This window comes from Thermobia domestica, chromosome 14 (genome assembly GCF_964235325.1).
Source record: "Thermobia domestica chromosome 14, izTheDome1.hap1.1, whole genome shotgun sequence".
NCBI classification, from domain to species: domain Eukaryota; kingdom Metazoa; phylum Arthropoda; class Insecta; order Zygentoma; family Lepismatidae; genus Thermobia; species Thermobia domestica.
The window spans coordinates 150,653,408-150,674,985 of NC_137467.1; the positions used below are offsets into that span (position 1 = coordinate 150,653,408).

The following is a 21,578-nucleotide window of genomic DNA, read 5'->3' on the forward strand; positions in this document are numbered from 1 at the left end:
TATTTTTCATTTGCGTCACCGTTTTCAAAATGGGCGCCAAGACATGGTGCCTGTATCAGACAAAACATCCACCACCACTAACATGAGAATGGTTGGAGAAAATAAACAGATTAAAAAGTGAAACAGGGAAATAGCATGGGGAACGTCCAATAATGTCGCGGTGCCCCAGGGCCACCCTTCATGGGAGACCAGGGCCCAGCTTTAAAATTTTAAATGGAAATATGGGGCGAGTGATACCTCGTTCGATAGACCTTTAAAACTAAAAAGCGTTGTTGCAAAATACTTTTTTATATGGGTCATGGCTTTCAAAATGGCCGCCATGACGTGATGCTGTATCCGATAAAACTTCCAGTACTATTAATCTGAAAATGGTTGAAAGTAAATTAACCGAACAAAACTCAAGTAGGAAATGCCATGAGGCATATCGAACGGTGTTGTCGCAGAGACCCACAGGACCGCCCTTAAATTTTAAATGGAAACATGGGGCGAGTGATACCTCGTTCAATAGATCAATAAAAACTAAAATCACTGTGAAAAAAGATAGGAACTTCAGTTTTCTTGCGTAAAGTTCAGGAACGTGAATTGACATGACATAACTTTATTTTATGACGTGCAGTTGTCCAATGCATAGACCGCAGATTAGTGGGCAAAGATATGGAAAGTCAACGGTCATGGCAGTACAGAAGGTACCATCCCGATATTCATTTAGTACAACAGAAAGACAAGGACAATCTCAGTTATAACTGGCGGAGCAGGATGCATGCCCATTTTTAATCTACCTAATACCACCTGCGAGGGAAATTTAAAAGAGAATATAAGGTCCACTGAGATATTGCCCACAGTTACATCCCGATTAACTTTTAGCGATGAACCTCAGTAACGAAACGGTACATACTGATGCAGATGCATCCCAAACATCTTGCACGCATTGCGTTAAATTCTCAGGAGCAGGCAAAATGTAAGTTCCAAAAATGTATTATTTCAACCTTTGCTTCGCATTTCAGTTGCTTCCTCTTTTCTATCAAATCACACTTTGCAATACAAATGAATGTTACTCTTCGAACCGAATTTCAACTTATTTTATTCAGTACATTACCAGTCAACTGTATACACAAATGTTTCAGACAAACCGTACCTATTGTAAAAGTGAGGTTCTCATTTGAGATTGTTCCGTTCATTCCCGTTTCACCCACTTTTGGAGGAAGGTGGGAAAGATATTTTTCTGAGAATTAGATTTCCTTCTTTGCATTATGGCACTTTAATAATCTTTTTCATCTTTTTCCCTGTTGCATCATTCTCGAGCCGTAGAATGATAAATACCCTCTGATTTCCTATACGAGTTTTATTCTGTTCCTTTATCTCCAACCGTTTTCATATTAGTGACACTGGACGTTTTATCTGATACAGGCACCATGTCTTGGCGGCCATTTTGAAAACGGTGACGCATCTGAAAAATATTTTGCACAACGCTGTTTAATGTTTGAAGATCTATCGAACGAGGTATCACTTGACCTATATTTCCATTTAAAATTTCGAAGTTGGGCCTGAGCCCCTATCAAAGGCGGCCCTGGAAGTCACCGCTCCAACATCATTCGGTGTGTCCCATGCTATTTTCCTGTTTCACTTTTTATTCTGTTCCTTTATCTCCAACCGTTTTCATATTATTGATACTGAACGTTTTATCTGATACAGGCACCATGTCTTGGCGGTCATCTTGAAAATGGTGACCAATATGAAAAATCTTTTGCCAGAACGCTATTTAGTGTTTGGAGCTTATCGAACGAGGTATCACTCGACTCATGTTTCCATTTAAAATTTTAAAGTTGGGCCCTGGACCCCCATGAATGGTGGAGCTCCTCCATGGCTAAGCGGTTAGCGTACGAGCCTTCGGCGCGGGAGACCCGGGTTCGATTCCCGGCGGGAGCGCATGTGGTTCGGATTCCACGTTAATCAGTAGGTCCACGTCTCATATAGCCTCGCTGCTGAACGGGACGTAAAACTCAAAATCAATAAATCAACCCCATGAATGGTGGCCCCGGGGGACATCACGACAAGACCATTCGATGTGCCCCATGGCATTTTCTGTTTGAGTTCTTGTTTGGTTCATTTATGTTCAACTGTCTTCGAGATAAATCCGTGTAAAGATTAAAATGGGCCACCCTGTATATATATATATATATATATATATATATATATATATATATATATATATATATATATATATATATATATTAGTCAGCGGAATAATGGATATAGGAGCAACTTGTTTTTAGAAGACCATAAATAATTAGTAACGAAAGTTACATACCTCCAACTTCTTTTTCGTTATTTTTATTGAGTAGAAAAAAGTTTCTTCGATTAAATTTACAAAGCATAAGACTCAAGGACGATTTTCCTCATTATACAGTATTATTTGAAACTAACCAACGCTTTTGATCTGAGCGTTCAAGTATTATTATTACATACATACATACTGCTAAGGAGAAACCAAGCGATTTTTAACACACCAACTCGTCTGTCGGTGCGAATTCAATGATACACAAAGAGTAAAAAAAGTACATGACTGGATTGGGATTCGAACCTAGGATCTTCGGCGTACCGCACTGATGCGTGAATCACTACGCTACCCAGACCGCTCCCTGAACAGCCATACACTTTCTCACTCTTAAAGTCGGTGTTCTTTTACTCAGACCACATGAACAATAGTATAATTCAGTGTTGTTTACAGTAGTAAACAATTGTGTGTTGTTTCTTTTAACCTTCCTGAAAAGAATGTTAGCAAGATTGGAAATCTGTTCATGTGACGTTTGTTAAGGCTGAAACTTGAGAGTTCTTTCTTCTTTCCTTACAGGAATATTGACTCCACAAGATGAAATACAATATTGGTCAGAAGTTGCGAATTCGTCTCCCTCAAGAGAGGATCGAGCCAAAGGAAAAGCATTTTACGATATTTTGGAACCCATGAGCAAAGACTTCAGGTAAACCCTGTTTTATCTTCTTACTACGACTTTTTTTTTTCATTTTAATCTATTAATATATATTAAAATGCTAGGTTTATATGCTTGTGATCAAAAAAAAGTTTATATGTTTGTGGCCAATCCTTTCGACAGTGAGTTCTTGGGAAAGATGCCGTGTTCACTGATCGATTGCAAATTTTGTGTAGATTTTTCAGTTCTAATTTAATATTTTTAAAAAATGTCCGTTATTTCTTTGTTACATTTTTAGGGGTACACTGGAAGTATTGAAATTTTAGAAAAGTACATAATCATATCCTACGAGTTATACATTCCAACACACATTTGTATAAGGGGTTAACAAAAAATAGCGCCTAATTACAATCAGTGTTGCCAAGGCTCAAAATATAAATAGTGGCCGTCGTATTCATAAAATTGCTGTACAAGCTACTTACATTATAATAATTAAAACTTTTACTTCTGCTTTTATCCTTCGTGAACAAGGCTTCACGTAGTCCCGAAAACTTTGTAAGCACAGAGAATTACAGGAATCGGAATATCAAGTAAGTGAAGAGAAAAGAACCCTAAGCGTGTTAGCATATTTTAATCATTGATTTATTGCATTTTGAATCTTAAAAGTTCAGTTTTTATTCTATTAATATTCTTTTGCAATAGCTCTCTGGATCAAGTTTCTCTGTTCGACATTGAAGACGCATTGGAAACAGCTAACAATGCTTTGGATGATCTTTGGAAACACGACGAATGGGAGTATCCTCAAGCACGCATGGAACATTTAATAGATATTACAGGTAAGAAGTGCAAAGTACTATAGTATGTAAATTAAAAAGTGCAAATACTACACTGGATCCTCATTTAGAATATATAACAAAAGGAAGGTGTTAAAACGTATCCCTTTGTGCCCAGTAGTGTTTGAGTACTACTGTAACAAATCGTTTATTCGTTCATATCCACGAAATGGCTTGTTTCGAACAGCGACCAGATTATTGGGAGTACAAATTAGTTCGGTCCGTTTTCAAAAGATGGCTCTGGATGTTATGAATGTTTCATAATGACAGCTAGTTTCGGTGGTTTCAGAGAAGTTAGATGTCAGTAATTTTCAGTTTATGTCATACAAAATTCCTATTTTTTACTGTATTATATGTCAAATTTTGAGTTAACTAAGCAGCATTTGTGGGAGGTTTTAGTTTTCTGCTTTAATTTTAAGTAATTGGAAGAACAGTGCTGAAGCGTATCGAATGCTTGTAGAATTTTATGGTGACAATACTTCAACTGTTAAATCATGTAGGGAATGGGTTCGACGTTTCAGGAATGATGATTTCAGCGTTAAAGACAAGCGTCACTCTGGACAGCCAGGAAAATTCAAAGACAAAGAATTGGAGGCATTTCTCTATGAAGATCCGAGTCAGACGTAAGAGGAGCTTGCAGAATCATTGGGAGTTACGCAGCAAGCAGTTTCCGTACGATTGAAATCCATGGGATGATTCACAAGCAAAGCAATTGGGTGCCTTATGAACTGAAACAAAGAGACGTTGAAAGACGATTTTTTACTTGCGAGCAGCTGATTCAAAGGCAACGAAGATTTTTTTTTGTTTGTTTACATCGGAATGTAGTTGGGGATGAGAAATGGATGTTCTACAACCCCAAGAAGAAAAAATACTACGCTATGTTGCAGAAATCGTAAAAAAAAAAAAAAAAAAAAAAAAAGAAAAAAAGGAAACTCTCAAGTGGGATATTTTACCGCACCCGCCGTATTCACTGGACATTGCTCCTTCTGATTACTGGTTGTTCCGACAGATGCAGCACGATTTGGAAGGTCACCGGTTCACTTCTTGCGCAGAAATCGAAAATTGGCTCCTAACTTGGATTGCATTAAAAAAAAATCGAGATAGAATTTGAAACTTGCCTGAGAGGTTGGAAAAAGTCGTAGCCAGAGATGGACAATACTTTGATTAATCTTGATACTTCGATTAAATGGCATTGGAGCATTATTCTGAAATAAATGCATTTTTGACCACAAAGAAACGGATCAAACTAATTTGTACTCCCAATATTACATTACTAAAAGCGTAACGAATAAAGTATTAAATAAAGAAACAAATTTACAGGTCCCAATTGTTAGGATTAAAAATACTAACATAACACCAACAACAGGAAAGCATACTTTTCCTTGTCAAGTTCGTTCCTTTGTATTTTTTGATGATTTTGTTGATTTTATTTCTCTTTACTCCTGTGAACAAGGTTGAAAGGGGAGCCGATAAACTTAAACGTGCCAGAATAATTTGGGAGTCAGAATTTAAAGTTAGTGCTGTTATTGCTAATGTTTCCTGACCAAGTTAGCACATTGTGTCAAGTGAAAGTTAGGGTGTTTTACGTTCAGGTGGTTTGAGAAAGTGAAATTAGAATATTCCGATTAAGAAGGAAACATTGTATCATCTGATGCATTCCACTTAATAGAAAGGGATGTGATTACTATAGGCAACTATAAATTCATCAGTTTGTCAGATAATTCTTCTTCTAATGTTATATTTACTTTTCTTTTCTTTCCTCAGGGAATGCGATAGCGAGATTCGTGCAAAGTAAGCTTAGTGCTGTGGATCTATGGAAAGGGCCTTTCAACCAAATCGAGGAAATTTTACTTCAGGTCTGTATTTCAATAACATATTAATTCATTTCTTATGTATTCGTTATATATATATATATATATATATATATATATATATAAACTTTGCTCTTATCAACTTCTCTTGGCCAAATAGCCAATAATAATAATAATTGCATGTACATTTTTTTTTTAAGATAGTGTAAATTTTAAACCAATTTTAATAGTCACCGCAAGAAAACTTTATCTCTAGGAAGTACTTTCGAAGAACATCATCTTCATCGTCAGTCTAGGCACACTTCAAAAAGGATTTAAACCATAGGAAAGAAATTATGGATAGGTAAAAATGTTTTATTTTTTTTATTTTGATTTATTTATTTATTTATTTATTTTTATTTTTATTTATTTTTTTTTTGAGAAGTAAAAATCTTCTTGTCATTAGAAATAGACATATATTAATAGTAATGCACTTGTCACTGTTCATTGTTGTTTACTGTTTTTCTTTTTTCGTTATCTTCCAGACGGCGAAAATCAGTAGCAAAAACATTGTTCCAAATGGCATTTCTGTAACCTTTATACGAATGGAGTGCCGGTTTCTCCTTATGAATGTAATAAGCTTCTTTAATTTTCCTTTCAGTTGCTGTTTTTGCTTTTTTGATCAAATATGTATTAACAATATTGTGGTTATTTCCTTTGAGATGTGATGCTAATCCTGATAACTGTTTTAAGCTACGAGATTTGGACATGCGAATGTGCTCAGAGATTCTGGTACAATATTTCCTTTTTGTTTGAAGTTTGCTTTGACTTCGCACATTTTAAAAATTCTTTTAAAGCATTTTTCACATTTTAAAGCATTTTTACCTATCCATAATTTCTTTCCTATGGTTTAAATTATTTTTGAAGTGTGCCTAAGCTGACGACGAAGACGATGTTCTTCGAAAGTACTTCCTAGTGACGTGGTTTGTTTCTTGCGGAGACTATTATTCTTTTACTTACATTATTTCCAGTTGTAGTATTGTTCTCTGGCAAAAAGCTGTTGCATAGTGTGTGTGCCAGATCCTGGATTAGGAGAAGATTTCCTGTGGAAAGGGCATCACAATCACCTGATTTCAATCGCATGGAATTTGCCGTAGAAGGAATTTTGAAATTTGAAGTATATGCTGTGAAAATCTAGGATATGAAGAATTCAGTAGAGGATAATATTGCAACAGATATTCTAGAACTAAACTTTAACGAACTTTTAAGAGAATTCAAAGAAGCATATTGGAACGTTGAGAGTGGGTGTTTCTTGAGAATGGTTGTGGATATGTGGATACTTTCATATTAAGATAATATGATGTTCCTTGATTTTTCCGTGGGTTCTAGACTTTACACTAGTGTGCGAATTAAGTTGGTGATATTGAGGAGGGGAGTGGTGACGAATGAGGCTCAACAGAACACAGAGGTTTTAAGATACAATAACCGGACAATTAGACACTACTCTCTCCCAACACACCTTTAAATATGATTATCTAAGAACAATAATAAACAAGGAATTTCTTAAATCAATAAATTTAGCAGTAATAATTAATTTGTATATATTGCTTGAAATGCTCACACCTGCCGTCCCGAATGTATTTGAGTGTATAGAATTGAAAGTCTCTTACGTGGTACATACTAGCAGAATATCCGTTCTTCTCACGGGGAGAATACGTTTCATTTTGGACGTAAAGAGGTGAATTTGGATTTAAACGGTATCTGAAGTGTCAATGTTCATCTCAGCGACCGCGAAAACTATGGATTCGATACTAATATCGATCGTCATTTGCGATCATATATATATATCCCTCCTCCTTCCCCAAGTTGCGGGGCTGAATTTGGATTTAAACGGCATCGGAGGTGTCACTGTTCATGTCAGCGATCCCAAAAACTATGAATTCTATATTAATATGGTTAATTTTCGATCATTTTTAAATACCTCCTCTTCTAAGTTGCATCGGGGGGCGCGGTGGCTCAGTGGTAGAGCGTTCACCTCCGGTGCTTGGGGTCCCTGGTTCGATCCCAGCTCGCGCCGTGTGGACTTTGTGGTGGACAAACACCGTGCTCGTGAGTTTTCTCGGGGTTCTCCCGTTTCCTCCCACTTTCTTCATTCCACCATTTCACTCATTTCTCATTATCACCGTATCTTTTAGCCTAACCGGCATAACCGTGGGACGTTAAACTTAAAGATTTCATTTCATTTCATTTCTAAGTTGCATCGTCAAAATGAAATGATAAAAACCATTGCAGGCCCGAACCTCATCTATGTTGAAAATTTGATCGAGATCGGGTGGTTCAAGAGCTATTAAGACACAAACATTGTCACTTTCATTTATATATATGTACTGTAAAACATTTGCAAATTCATATACGTAGTTCGTATAACGTCATCCAAAATTCACTTCCGACCAAAGGGTCTGAGAATATAATTGCAACTGACAACTATAGTCACAATAAAACAGTTAAATTTGGCGGTGGTTAAAACAGGAAAAATAATTCTGTTTATTATGGTAACTAAAAGTATAAAATTAGAAGCCAAAAGTGAATAGTTTACAACTGTTCATTTCAGAAAACAGCTAGAAGGTTAAAATAACATGAAAAAACAAAACCCAATAAAATTTGACAATATACTCAAACTTTTAATCATTAAACATGGTTTATGGAAGGGTGGAACAAGCATCCCCTGCAGAAATTCTTCAGTTAAAGCCTTTCTATCTCAACTGTTTCCCTGCAAGCGCAACTGTCGCTATGTGATTTCCCGTGCCTTCCTCGAAAGAGGAGGGATAAGTTGCTGCAACCGATATCTTTCAATTGTTCGATGCGAAAGCGTTGCTACAATGAATTATTTCACGGGCTTCGCTGTGGTCTGTCTTATTAGCCGCTCTAAGTAGCCTATGATCTTCACTCGTCAAGATCAAGCGACTGAATGACAAATTGGCAACACAGCTGAGACCATTAACTTCTTTTCCCTAAGCAAAGGGAGGGTTTCGTCCGTCAGAGGGCGGCGGGGGCTGGGCCGAAGTATAGTTTGCATAGTTTCCGAGGGCACGGGTGGAATAGACAGGCTCTAGTTTCTTTACAGGAGATCGAAGTGTGATTGAGGGGAAATATCTCCCCCGGTAATTCACATCCTGCTTTATATCCACCCTGTGGTGTTGCTTATCATATAAAGAAATTGTGGAAAATAAAATGAATTATAGTTTTATTGACCATCTAACTTTTTGCATGTACCGCACAGAAATGGCATAGAAATACAATGATTCATGAAATTTTGTTGGCCTGATTCCAATTCTATTTCTTGCGAGCTATACGGACTTGAAGTACTTTCTCTGTCTGTGCAGTTAGCATACGTGCCTTTGACGCTGTGGATTCAGATTCTATAGCGGGTGGGATCTTATGCACGAATTTCACGTTAACCTGTTAAGTCCACATCTCGTATAACCCATTTGTTGAGAGGAACATTAAATTCCAAACCAATCAGCCAATAGCATTAGGACTTAGGAGTTAGTATTATTATATATTAGTGCCTATGTGTATCATTTCCTGTAGCTTTAAATACTGTTGATTAGTTTTTCAGATGATATAAATTAATTGAAATTGTTATCTTGATTTCAGGGAATGAACACCTGTAATAAATGGGTAGACAATTGTGAGAAGTTAACTTCATTGTTCTGGTCAAACTACACCCCTCATCAATGGCAGGGGAGTTCTTACAAACCCACATATGTTTTGAATTTTAGGGACAGACTTGAAGAGGTAAGAATTGTACGTAATGGATGAGCCGCCAAAGGAGCTTGAGGTTTCAAACGGTATGTCAGTAATAGAACAGTAGACGGGCTGTTGTTTTACCATAGCATAAACTGTCAGCCATCAAATGACGTTAAGCTGGATCTGCTGCGACTCATATACCATGCTATTTGAGCGCACTAACTTCATCTCGTGCGCAAAAGGCTCACTACTTTTTAGACTACCTGATATTCAAAAATTTATATAGAAGGGGCTGAAAAATTCATAGCTCAACCCAGGAGTGCAGATAGAATGATGAAATTGTACAGTTTTAAAGAATACTATATACATATGTGCAAATACAAATTTTCGTATTAAAAAAGAAATTCTCATTGGGTTTTTCATGCACCTGAAGTGATCGTATGTGCCCGAGATCAGAGATGTAATCAAATTTTTGTTCTATCTAAATAAAGTCGTCTAAGCAAATGCATGAGAAAATCAATGAAACACTATGGAACTCGCCTTTATCATATGCAGTGGTGAAGAAGTGGGTGGCACATTTTAAATTTGGCGATTTCTCAACGGATAATGCTTTACGTACAGGAAAACGAAAAACAGTGAATAATTCCCGAAATCATGGATGAAATTCATGACTTACTCTTGAAAATTTCAAAATCTCTGCCAAATAGATTGTAGGCATTTCCCAGAAACGCGTCGGTAGTATAATTCATGACGACTTGGCCATGAGCAGGCTCTTAGCAAAATGAGTTCCGAAAAATTTGTCAACAGATTAAAAGCATAAAAGAGTGAGTGTATTAAAGGAAGTAGTCTTCCATTTTGACCACAATACTTTCCAATTTCTGTCACGAGTAATAATCATGGACGAATCATGGTTGTACTACTACGATCCTGAAACGAAGTAATAATCAGTGGAGTATCAGCACTGAGGTTTCGATCGCTTCAAGAAATTCAGGGGACAGAAGTCGGCTGGGAAAGTGGTTGCAATATTTTACTGGGATATGGATGGAGTTGTACTCATAGACTACCTGCTCAAGGGTCAGACATTTAATGCTCAGTATTACTCTGCATTATTAACAAAACTGAAAGACAATTGAAAGTGCAACGGCGCGGAAAATTGAAAAGGAAATTCTGTTTAGGACAATGCCCTGCCGATCGAGCACTGCAAACACAAACAACATTGCATGATCTAGGGTTTTAATGTGTAGATTATCCTCCTTATTCCCCAAATCTAGCTCCGTCTGACAATTATTCCCCGAACTCGAATAACACTTGAAGAGACGGCATTTTGGATCTGATAAGGTGATTAGTGCTGCAGAACAGTGCACAGTGGTTCTAACAGGCCCAAAACCCGGACAAAATTGCAATTTTTAAAGTACGAATATCCTCGTTTTTCGACTGTATATTTTCTCTAGTATGTGTGACACTAATAAAACTGAAGGGCATGAAGAGATAAGCCTCTCGCCAAAGAGTACTGATAGCTGATACGTTATGTGTGTGTGGTTTGCTCTCCAGCGTTAGTGTGGTAAAATACCCATTGTTTCAATACAAGATATTGGCATCCGTTTATTTCTGGTGATTATCGTGTTATGTGAATTGACTTGTATATTTTCTCTAGTTATATCCATAAAGTAATGCATTTTAAGGTACACAGTTGGTTCTTGATGAGTTAATACATAGCAATGTGACTATAAATTAATTTAAAATCCTATTCTTGTAATTATACAGAGCTGTAAAATTTTCCCGGTGTTTCCCGATGCTGAAATCTGCTGTTATATGTTATATGGTTCTTCTAGATTTACCTCCTAAAAAACACATTGCGGTGTCCTGCGATTTTAAATTATATTGTAAATAGTATCTGCCTATACCAAATGAAACAGGAGGAGAGATGAACTCCGTAGCAAAACAACAAAGTCATTTCTGTTGGTTTTCATGTAAGCACGGTTATACTCCGTTTCCAATTGAATATAAACTGTCTTTGTTCAGAATTAAGCATTGCAGCAGCATGTTATTACAAGTAAATTTTCCTAAACGTAGGTTGAAAATGGAATATCGACGTCTACAAGAAACGTTGTATAAAAGATTTTACAATTATAATCTGGTGGGAGGAAAGAATAAAAGGCATTCTTGTTAAGCCACGTAATACAAGAAATAGGGACAGAAGATTCAGAAAAGAAGCGGAAACATATTGATAAGGATATTTCGCGATTTTGTAGCGAATTATTTCGCCAACTGAGCAAGGCGGGAAGGAATTCACAGACATTTCTGAAAAACAACGCAAGGTGGTTGGACCAAGACTTTACTTCTAAAATTAATGTTGAAATTCCATCTTCTTCTACTTCTAAGAGAGGACGACTGAAGCAGACTTCGATGACAGCAGCGTTAGAATGAAGAGAAGGGAAACTGTGGACCTGCAAGTTTTCAAGAGTGCAGAATCTTTAACATTTGTAGCAGCTATGAAGGAAAGAGAAACTGGGAACATAGACTCTGCAAAACTAATTGACAAAATGCAGAAATCGCCTACGTTAGCAATCAAAATTAGGAGAGCTTAGTAGTCTGTTTCGAAAAGCCGACCTATTGGGAGCTACACAAAAGATAACGCATGAGCTCTGTTTCTCGAGGCAGGCAAGGGATGAATTCTAAATGCTGAATTCATGACACAGTATAAAAAATTTCTGGTTGCTAAAAAGCGGTGTTATCCATAAAATGTAACCATTAGAATACTCTGAAGTTAATATTCAAGATATACTAGATCATACCACACATTAACTGCTACAAGTGCAAGAGCCAGTATTGGAACAAATCCCAAAAGACTATCAAGTCACTGATACTTTTGTCCAAATGGGGATTTGATGGGAGTAGTGGCCAATCACAGTACACGCAAATGGCAGAACAAGATCAATTTTCAGATAACGACATATTCTTAACGTCATTTGTCCCACTACAACTATACTTTACGAATAACCAATTTGAGCCAACAGTAATATGACACAACCTTAAACCATCTTCCACACATTTTTTGTCGACCTATTAAATTTGAGTTTCGAAAAGAGTCCCGGGACCTCGTGAGAAAAGAAGCTTCCAACTTCGAACAGCAAATTAAGAATCTCAGCAAAACTGAATATGCAATTAAGGGCTAAATGATACAAATAGAACATCAATTTTCATTAACGATGGTAGTTGGAAAAGTATGCAGTGCCATAACTTCAACATCCACCCAGAATTGCTATATTTGCGGAGCTACCTCGGAGATGATGAACCAATTGGATATCCTGATAGGAAAAGACATAATTAATTCTCATTCAGATTTGGAATTTCCACTTTCCATATTTGGATAAGATTTTTTGAATATTTACGTCATGTTTCATATAGACGGCAAGTCAAGCAGTAGCAAGCAAGAGGAAACACTAGTTTATAGACGAAAACAAGCAATCCAGAAAAACTTCAAAAAGAAATCTAAGTATCATTGTTGACCAACCAAAACCTGGAGGAAGTGGTTCTTCAAATGACGGTAATACCGCTATTGTTTTGAGAAATAATAAGTTTCAGCAGAACAGATCATGAACTGATTCACAGGTTCGGTGTTATATTGGGCACATTATTAAGTGGCTTTTCCGTCAAAGTTGATGCGTTTAATAATTACTGTAATGAATCAGCCGAACTCTTCGTTTCCCTATATCCTTGGTATTATATGCCTACCTCTGTCCACAAAGTTCTAGTTCACGGTGCAGTCATTGTTTCTGCAGCAGTGCTCCCCATGGGACAAATGTCAGAAGAAATACAAGATCAGGAATAAACATTTTAAAGAATATAAGTAGTTTCACTCCAAGAAAACCTCAAAAGAGGCAACAACTATTGACATCATGCATCGCCTATTAGAAACTTCAGACCCCATATTTCCTCACTAAGGCTGTAACTCCAGATGAAACCAAAAAGCCGGTCTTCCTCAAGAGGTCATCGGTCTTCTAAATTAAGCAACCAAGTCACAGAAGGGATTCTCTATCCCTGAAACTGACAGCGATGCCAGTGATAAAGTTAAACAAGTATATCTGTCTGTCCCTCTAATGAGATTTTATATACTTATAAGTACCTCATTATGGTTTTTATGTCGTACTATAAGTGATGAATTAGAATATATTCAACCAGAACACGAAATGTAGCAAAATATAATTTTGACCGCGTTTTAGAGTAATTGGGGCCACTGTGCAGTGGTGTGAGGGACAGTCTTCAGATTTTTTTTTTTTTTAACTTGTCTGCAAGATTTGGAGCACAGTGCAAGGAAATGAATTGAACTTCGGGGGAAGTATGTAGAATAACTGTAAAATTTCATTATTCATTGTGCATTCCTGGGTTGGCTACGAATTTTTCAGTAGCCCGTCGTAGTTAGATAATAGAAGTAGTAGCCAACAGTTTAATATGGGAACAGCAAGTGACCACCTGTAGTGATAAAATTCACGTAATTGTTCTTCAATTTCCATTGATGTGCAAAAGGAGTTAAGATATATTTTTCCCTGAGGAGGAGTGCCCGAGTGTAGCATTCGAAATTTTGGAAGAAAAATTGGCTGAGGAACATTAGAAGTTAGTAATTTGGTATGTTATAATGCGTTCCATACACTCGTAAAGTAATAATAGCGTCCTTTGCCTGTTTATTTTCATGAGAAGCTGTAGTAGTTATTCGTAGTACAATTGAATAGTTAAAGTGGGGAGTTCAAACATCAAATTCTTTTGCCAATAAAATTCAGTGTTAAGGAGTTTGTAAAATCTAAATACGCGGTATTTAATAATGGCTTAGGACACAAATATACAATAAAGTTAAATAGGCGCTTGAGCTTTAAATCCTGGAGTGGCTCGTGGGTGAAATGTAAAAAAAAAAAAAAAAAAAAAAAGGGAAAGAAAGAGGGTTTGTCATATGTCATTGTCAGTCATTTGTGTACTGTGACGGAAGAATATGTTGATTGTTCAATATTGGAGTAAGGTTTCATGAAAATTTAAAATACAGTAGATTGAGGGAAAGCGGTTCGAAGAAGTTGAGAAATCTGTACAAATAATAGGTAGATATATGGTAAAAGTACAGATGGGTAGAAATAGCTAATAAAATCAGGACCTGATTTATCTTTTCTGAGGTCCGGAGCATGATTTCCTGCATGAGACCCCTTCTTACATTTGACAATCATCATATTGGCATTATTAACAATATAGCGTATCATAACTTACATTATACTTGGATTTAAAGTGAAAACCAACAAAAACTTGCATTAGGTATAGGTATATCTACCAAGAACTAATTTATTGCCATAATTAACATCAATAATAGTAAAAGCAATAATAAAAATTACACAGACTCACCTAAAATGATTTTTTCCTTGTTTTTGCTTTTGAAAATACATCAATTACATCTTTGAAGCCCAGAGCTCTTGTTACGTCATTTTTCAATGCAAAGAAGGCTAAGGGAGTCCAATTTTTTCTCTTCTTTTCTTGACTCTCGAGCTCTCGAAATACACCACACTTTCATAGCTCTTCTACCAGCTATGGTAGTGCTATTATATTGAAAGAAAAACGTTGCACTTTCAAAAAACTTTCTAAACAACACAAAAACACAAGCACTAATTGCCCTACAAAAATTACGCGAATGCCGTGAGTATTTGAAACGTTGTTTCTAGAGACAAATAGCACATCAGACACCACAAGTGCTGTCAAGTGTCAACAGCTTCTTCTATAAAGAAACAGAGTTAAAAACTATTAGTTTGTTTGTTTTGCACACCTGGCGTGGGAACTGAGGACGCAAAACAACAATTCCCTTCCCCGACAATGAAGCGTTAATAAGCAATGCATTGTTACCAACCAAGAATGAGATGATGATAAGCATTGCTGTATTGCCAAAGAAAGGATAAAGAAAACAACACATACCATTTTTCAGGAGTGAAAGTACGCCTATTTTAAGGAAGGAAATGAATTAGGTTTCCTTTTTCTTTTGAAAATTCATACCTTCAAAATGAATTTAAGGTCCCTTAAATTCTGAGCCCCAGAGCCTAGGCACCGTAGGCCTAAATCAGGCCCTGAATAAAATAGAGTGAAAAATGATGAAGATTTTAAAACTCATGAGACATTGTGAGTAAAGAAAGTAAAAATTGTGATAAATGAATGGGTTAAAATCCAGTATTAAAGTTTGTACTACAGTAATGAAACATTAATAAAGCATGGTGTTTTATAAACGTTCTTGTGTACTTATATGTTATTTTACGTATTTTTGAACTATTTTTTATTTATTTGCAGATCCTTCATGTACGAAGTCTTCACAAACAGTTGACACGATTGCTGTCCAATAGTGAACAAGAAGAGTTAAAAACAACAGAAGCATTCCGTCCATTTAGTGGTAATTACAACCTTATTATTATTACTGTTCATACTACCCTGTTAAGGGCACTATTCTTAATGCTAATGCTTCTAAAGCAGAGTCGCGAATAACATACAAATCACGTCAATGAGCATATTTAATGAACTAGCACTGTGTGGTTTTGTTTTTGTAGTGGTATCCTGTTTTCTTATAATTTATAACTATACTACTTCATTATAGTTTCTTTTTAATGGTTTGTTTTTACCTAGCACAAGTGCATGTTTCCCACACAGAAATCGAAAATATTTTATTATGTTTTAATTACAGTATGCTTAAAAATTCGATGACTCACCTTCAGGAGGTGATTCCTTATCTTCTTTATATGTAAAGTAATGTGTGTGTGTGTGTGTATGTCATCACTTTATCGCATAGAAAAGAATCACCCCGAGCCACCAAATTTTGTACACTCTGTCATCAGCTTTTCGCATAAAATAAAGAATCATCTCGAACCACCAAATTTTGTACACTCTGTTATCAGTTTTTGGCATGAAAAAGAATCACTTAGAGCCACCAAATTTTGAACAGTCTGTCATCAGCTTTTCGCCTAAAAAAAGAATCACTTAGAGCCACTAAATTTTGTACACTTTGTCATTAACTCTTCGCATAAAAAAAACCCTTAGAGCCACTAAATTTTGTACATTGTGTCATTAACTTTTAGCATAAAAAAGAATCACTTAGAAACACTAAATTTTGTACACCTTGTCATTAACTTTTCGCATAAAAAGAATCTCTTAGAGGCACTCAATTTTGTACACCTTGTCATTAACCGTTTGCATAAAAAACAATCACTTAGAGGCACAAAATTTTGTACACAGGCAGTAAATTTTGTACACTTTGTCATTATTTTTTCGCATAAAAAGGAACCACATAGAGGCACTAAATTTTGTAGATTTTGTCATCAAATTTTGCATAAAACAGAATCACTTAGAGGCACAAAAGTTTGTACACAGGCACTAAATTTTGTACAGATTGTCATTAACTTTTCACATGGAGAGGTATCACTTAGAACCAACAAATTTTATACACTGTCATTAACTTTTCGCATAAAAAAAATCACTTAGAGCTACTAAATTTTGTACAATTTATTATTGGATATTCGCAGAGAGAGGAATCACTTAGAGTCACTAAATTTTGTACACATTGTCATTATCTTTTCGCATAGAGAGGATTCACATAAAGTCACTAAATTTTGTACATTTTGTCATTAACTTTTTGTATAAAACAGAATCACTTAGAGGCACTAAATTTTCTACACTTTTTCAACTTTTTGCATAAAAAAGAATTACTTAGAGGCACTAGATTTTGTACATTTTATCATTAACGTTTCGCATAAACAAGAATCATTTAGAACCACTACATTTTGAACAATTTGTAATCAACTTTTTGCATAATAAAGAATGACTTAGAGGCATTAAATTTCGTACACCTTGTCATTAATTTTTAACATAAAAAGCAATCACTTAGATGCACTAAATCTTGTAAATTTTGTTATTAACTTTTTGCATAAAGAATCCCTTAAGAGGCACTAAATTTTGTACATTTTCTCAGTAAATTTTCGCATAAAAAAGAATCACTTCGAACCACTAAATTTTCTACATTTTGTCGTTAAATTTTTGCATAAAAAAGAATCACTTAGAGGAACTCAATTTTGTACATTTTGTCATTAACATTTCGCATAAAAACGAACAACTTAGAGGCACTAAATTTTGTACATTTTGTCATTCACTTATCGCATACAAATCACTTGAAGCGACTGAATTTTGTACACTTTGTCATCAACTTTTTGCATAAAAAAGAATTACTTAGAGCCACTAAATTTTGTACATTTTGTCATTAATGTTTCGCATAAAAAAGAATCACTTAGAACCACTACAGTTTGTACACTTTGCTATTAACTTTTTGTATAAAACAGAATCACTTCGAGGCACTAAATTTTGTACACCTTGTCATTAACTGTTTGCTTAAAAAAGAATGACTTAGAGGCACTAAATTTTATACACAAACAGTAAATTTTGTACACTTTGTCGTTATCTTTTCGCATAAAAAGGAATCACTTGGAGTAACTAAAACAGAATCATTTAGAAGCCCTAAATTGTTATGAACTTTTCGCAGAGAGGAATCACTTATAACCAACAATTTTTTTACAGTTTGTCATTAACTTGTCGCATAAAAAAGAATCACTTAGAGCTACCAAGTTTGTACTCTTTGTTATTAACTTTTCGCATAAAAAAGAATCACTTACAGCCACTAAATTTTGTTCACTTTTTCATTAATTTATTGCATAGAAAGAAATCACTTAGAGCCGCTAAATTTTGTACACTTTGTCATTAACTGTTTGTGTAAAAAAACACTTAGAGGCAGTAAATTTTGTACATTTTGTCATTAAATTTTTGCATAAAACAGAATCACTTAGAGGCACTAAACTTTGTTCATTTTGTCATCAAATTCTGGCATAAAAAAGAATCACTTAGAGCCACTAAATTTTATACATTTTGTCATTAATGTTTCGCATAAAGAGAACCACTTACAACTACTAAATTTTGTGCACTTGGACATTACATTTCGCATAAAAACGAATCCCTTAGAGACACTAAATCTTGTAGATTTTAATATTAACTTTTAGCATAAACAAACAATCACTTAGAGGCAAAATATTTTGTACATTTTGTCATTAACTTTTAGCATAAAAAAAGATTCGCTTAGAGGCACTAAATTTTGTACATTTTGTCATTAATTTTTTGCATAAAAAAGAATCACTTAGAGGTACTAAACTTTACACCTAGTCATTCATTTTGCATAAAGAAGAATCACTTAGAGGCACTAAATTTTGTACACTTTCTCATTATATTTTCGCATAAAAAGGAATCACTTAGAGGCACTAAAACAGAATCATTTAGAAATCTTAATTTTGTATACTTTGTCATCAGCTTTTTGCAGAGAAAAATCACTTATAACCAACAAATTTTGTACATTTTGTCATTAACTTTTTAGCATAAAAAAGATTCACTTAGAGACATTAAATTTTGTACATGTTTCATTAACTTTTTGCATAAAAAAGAATCATTTAGCGGCACTATATTTTGTACACTTTTGTGATTAACTTTCCGCATATAGAAGAATAACTTAGAGCCACTAAATTTTGTACACTTAGACATTAACTTTTTGCATAAAGAAGAATCACTGACAAGCACTAAATTTTGTACTTTTTTGTCATTAACATTTTGCATAAAAAAGAATCCCTTAGAGCCACTAAATTTTGTACATTTTTTCATCAACTTTTCGCAGAAAAAAGGAATTACTTAAAAAGAATCACTTAGAGGCGCTAAATTTTGTACACTTTGTCATAAGCGTTTCGTAGAGAGCAATCATTTATAACCATCAAATTTTGTACAGTTTTTCATTAACATTTTGCATAAAAAAAAATCACTTAGAGCCACTAAGTTTAGTACGTTTTGTCATAATTTTTGGCATAAATAAGAATCACTTACAGCCACTAAATTTTGTACATTTTGTCATTAACTTTTAGCATAAAAAAGAATCACTTACAGACACTAAATTTTGTACAATTTGTCATTAACTTTTTGTATAAAAAATTATTTAGAGGCACTAAAATTTTGTACATTTAGTCACTAGCTTTTCGCATAAAAATGGAATCTCTCAGAGGCACTAAATTTTGTATAACTTGTCATTAACTTTTTGCATAAAAAAGAATCACTTGGAGGCACTAAATTTTGTACACACACATCAATTTTGTACACTTTCTCATTATTTTTCCTCATAAAAAGGAATCACTTAGAGGCAGTAAAACAGAATCACTTAGGTGCACTAAATTTTTTACAGTTCGTCATTAACTTTTCACATAGAGAGGAATCACTTATAGCCACTGAATTTTGTACACTTTGTCATTAATTTTTCGCATAAAAAGCAATCACTCAGAGCCACTAAATTTTGTACACATTGTATTAACTTTTTCCATAAAGAAGAATCACTTAGAGCCCTTAAATTTTGTACATTTTGTCGGTAACTTTTAGCATAGAAAAGGATTCACTTAGTCACTAAATTTTATACATTTTGTCATTAACTTTTAGCATAAAAAAGATTCACTTAGAGACACTAAATTTTGTACTTTTTTCATTAACTTCTTGCATAAAAATGAATCATTTAGAGGCACTAAATTGTGTACACTTTCTCATTCACTTTTCGCATAAAGACGAATCACTTAGAGCTACTAAATTGTGTACATATTGTCATTTACTTTTAGCACAAAAAGGGATTCACTTAGAGTCACTAAATTTTGTACATTTTGTCATTAACTTTTAGCATAAAAAAGATTCACTTAGAGACACTAAATTTTGTGCATTTTCTCGTTAATTTTTGCATAAAAAAGAATCACTTAGAGGAACTAAATTTTGTACACAATGTCATTAACTTTTTGCATAAAGAAAAATCACTTAGCGGCACTAAATTTTGTACAATTTGTCATCAGCGTTTCATAGAGAGGAATCACTTATAACCATCAAATTTTGTACAGTTTGTCATTAACATTTCGCATAATAAAGAATCACCTAGAGCCACTAAATTTTGTACATATTGTCATTAACTTTTTGCATAAAAAATAATCACCTAGAGCTGCTAAATTTTACACCTTGTCATTCATTTTTCATAAAAAAGAATCAGTTTGAGGCAGTAAATTTTGTGCACTTTGTCATTAACTTTCTGTATAAAAAATCACTTAGAGGCAATAAATTTTGTGCATTTAGTCAGTAGTTTTTCGCATAAAAATAGAATCATTTAGAGGCACTAAATTTTGTATAACTTTTCATTAACTTTTTGCATAAAAAAGAATCACGTAGAAGCACTAAATTTTGTACACACATCAATTTTGTATACTTTCTCATTATCTTTTCGCATAAAAAGGAATCACTTAGAGGCACTAAAACAGAATCACTTAGGTGTACTAATTTTTTTACACTTTTCATTAACTTTCCGCATAGAGATGAATCACTTGTAGCCACTAAATTTTGTACATTTTGTCATTGACTTTTACCATAAAAAAATGATTCATTAGTCACTAAATTTTGTACATTATATTATTAACTTTTAGCATAAAAAAGATTCACTTAGAGTCACCAAATTTTGTACATCTAGTGAGTAGCTTTTCGCATAAAAATGGAATCACTTAGAGGCACTAAATTTTATATTCCTTTTCATTAACTTTTTGCATAAAAAAGAATTACTTAGAATTAGTAAATTTTGTACACAGGCAGTGAATTTTGTACACTTTCTCATTATTATTCGCATAAAAAGGAATCATTTAGAGGTACTAAAACAGAATCACTTAGATGCACTAAATTTTGTAGTTTTTGTCATTAACTTTCGCATAGAGGGTAATCACTTATAGCCACTAAATTTTGTACACTTTGTTATTAATTTTTCGCATAACAAAGAATCACCTAGAGCCACTAAATTTTGTACATATTGTCATTAACTTTTCGCGTAAAGAAGAATCACTTAAAGGCTCTAAATTTTCTACATTTTTGTCATTAACTTTCTGCATAAAAAAAGAATCCCTTTGAGCCACTAAATTTTGTACCTTTTTCATTAACTTTCGCATAAAAAGAGAATCACATAGACGCACTAAATTTGGTACATCTTGCCATTAACTTCTTGCATAAAAAAAGAATCACCTAGAGGCGTTGCATTTAGTACGTTTTGTCATTAACTTTTTGTATAAAAAAAGTCACTTAGAGCAACTAAATTTTGTACACATTTTCATTAACTTAGCTGAATAAGGCACTAAATTTTGTACACTTTGTAATTAACGTTTCGCATAAAAAGGCCCACTTAG

The 21,578-nt window shown here is 34.5% G+C and overlaps 1 protein-coding gene across 2 annotated transcripts in view; it reads left to right on the top strand.

The window, feature by feature from the left end:
• Positions 1 to 21,578, top strand: part of btv (dynein cytoplasmic heavy chain beethoven) — a 437,347-nt gene that overhangs the window by 17,661 nt on the left and 398,108 nt on the right. For both annotated transcript variants that reach the window (XM_081739028.1, XM_081739029.1), the window contains exons 6-10: positions 2,852 to 2,978; positions 3,630 to 3,763; positions 5,525 to 5,616; positions 9,208 to 9,348; positions 15,610 to 15,709. In XM_081739028.1, the coding sequence (XP_081595154.1) occupies positions 2,852 to 2,978; positions 3,630 to 3,763; positions 5,525 to 5,616; positions 9,208 to 9,348; positions 15,610 to 15,709 (594 nt within the window). The remainder of the gene's footprint in view (positions 1 to 2,851; positions 2,979 to 3,629; positions 3,764 to 5,524; positions 5,617 to 9,207; positions 9,349 to 15,609; positions 15,710 to 21,578) is intronic.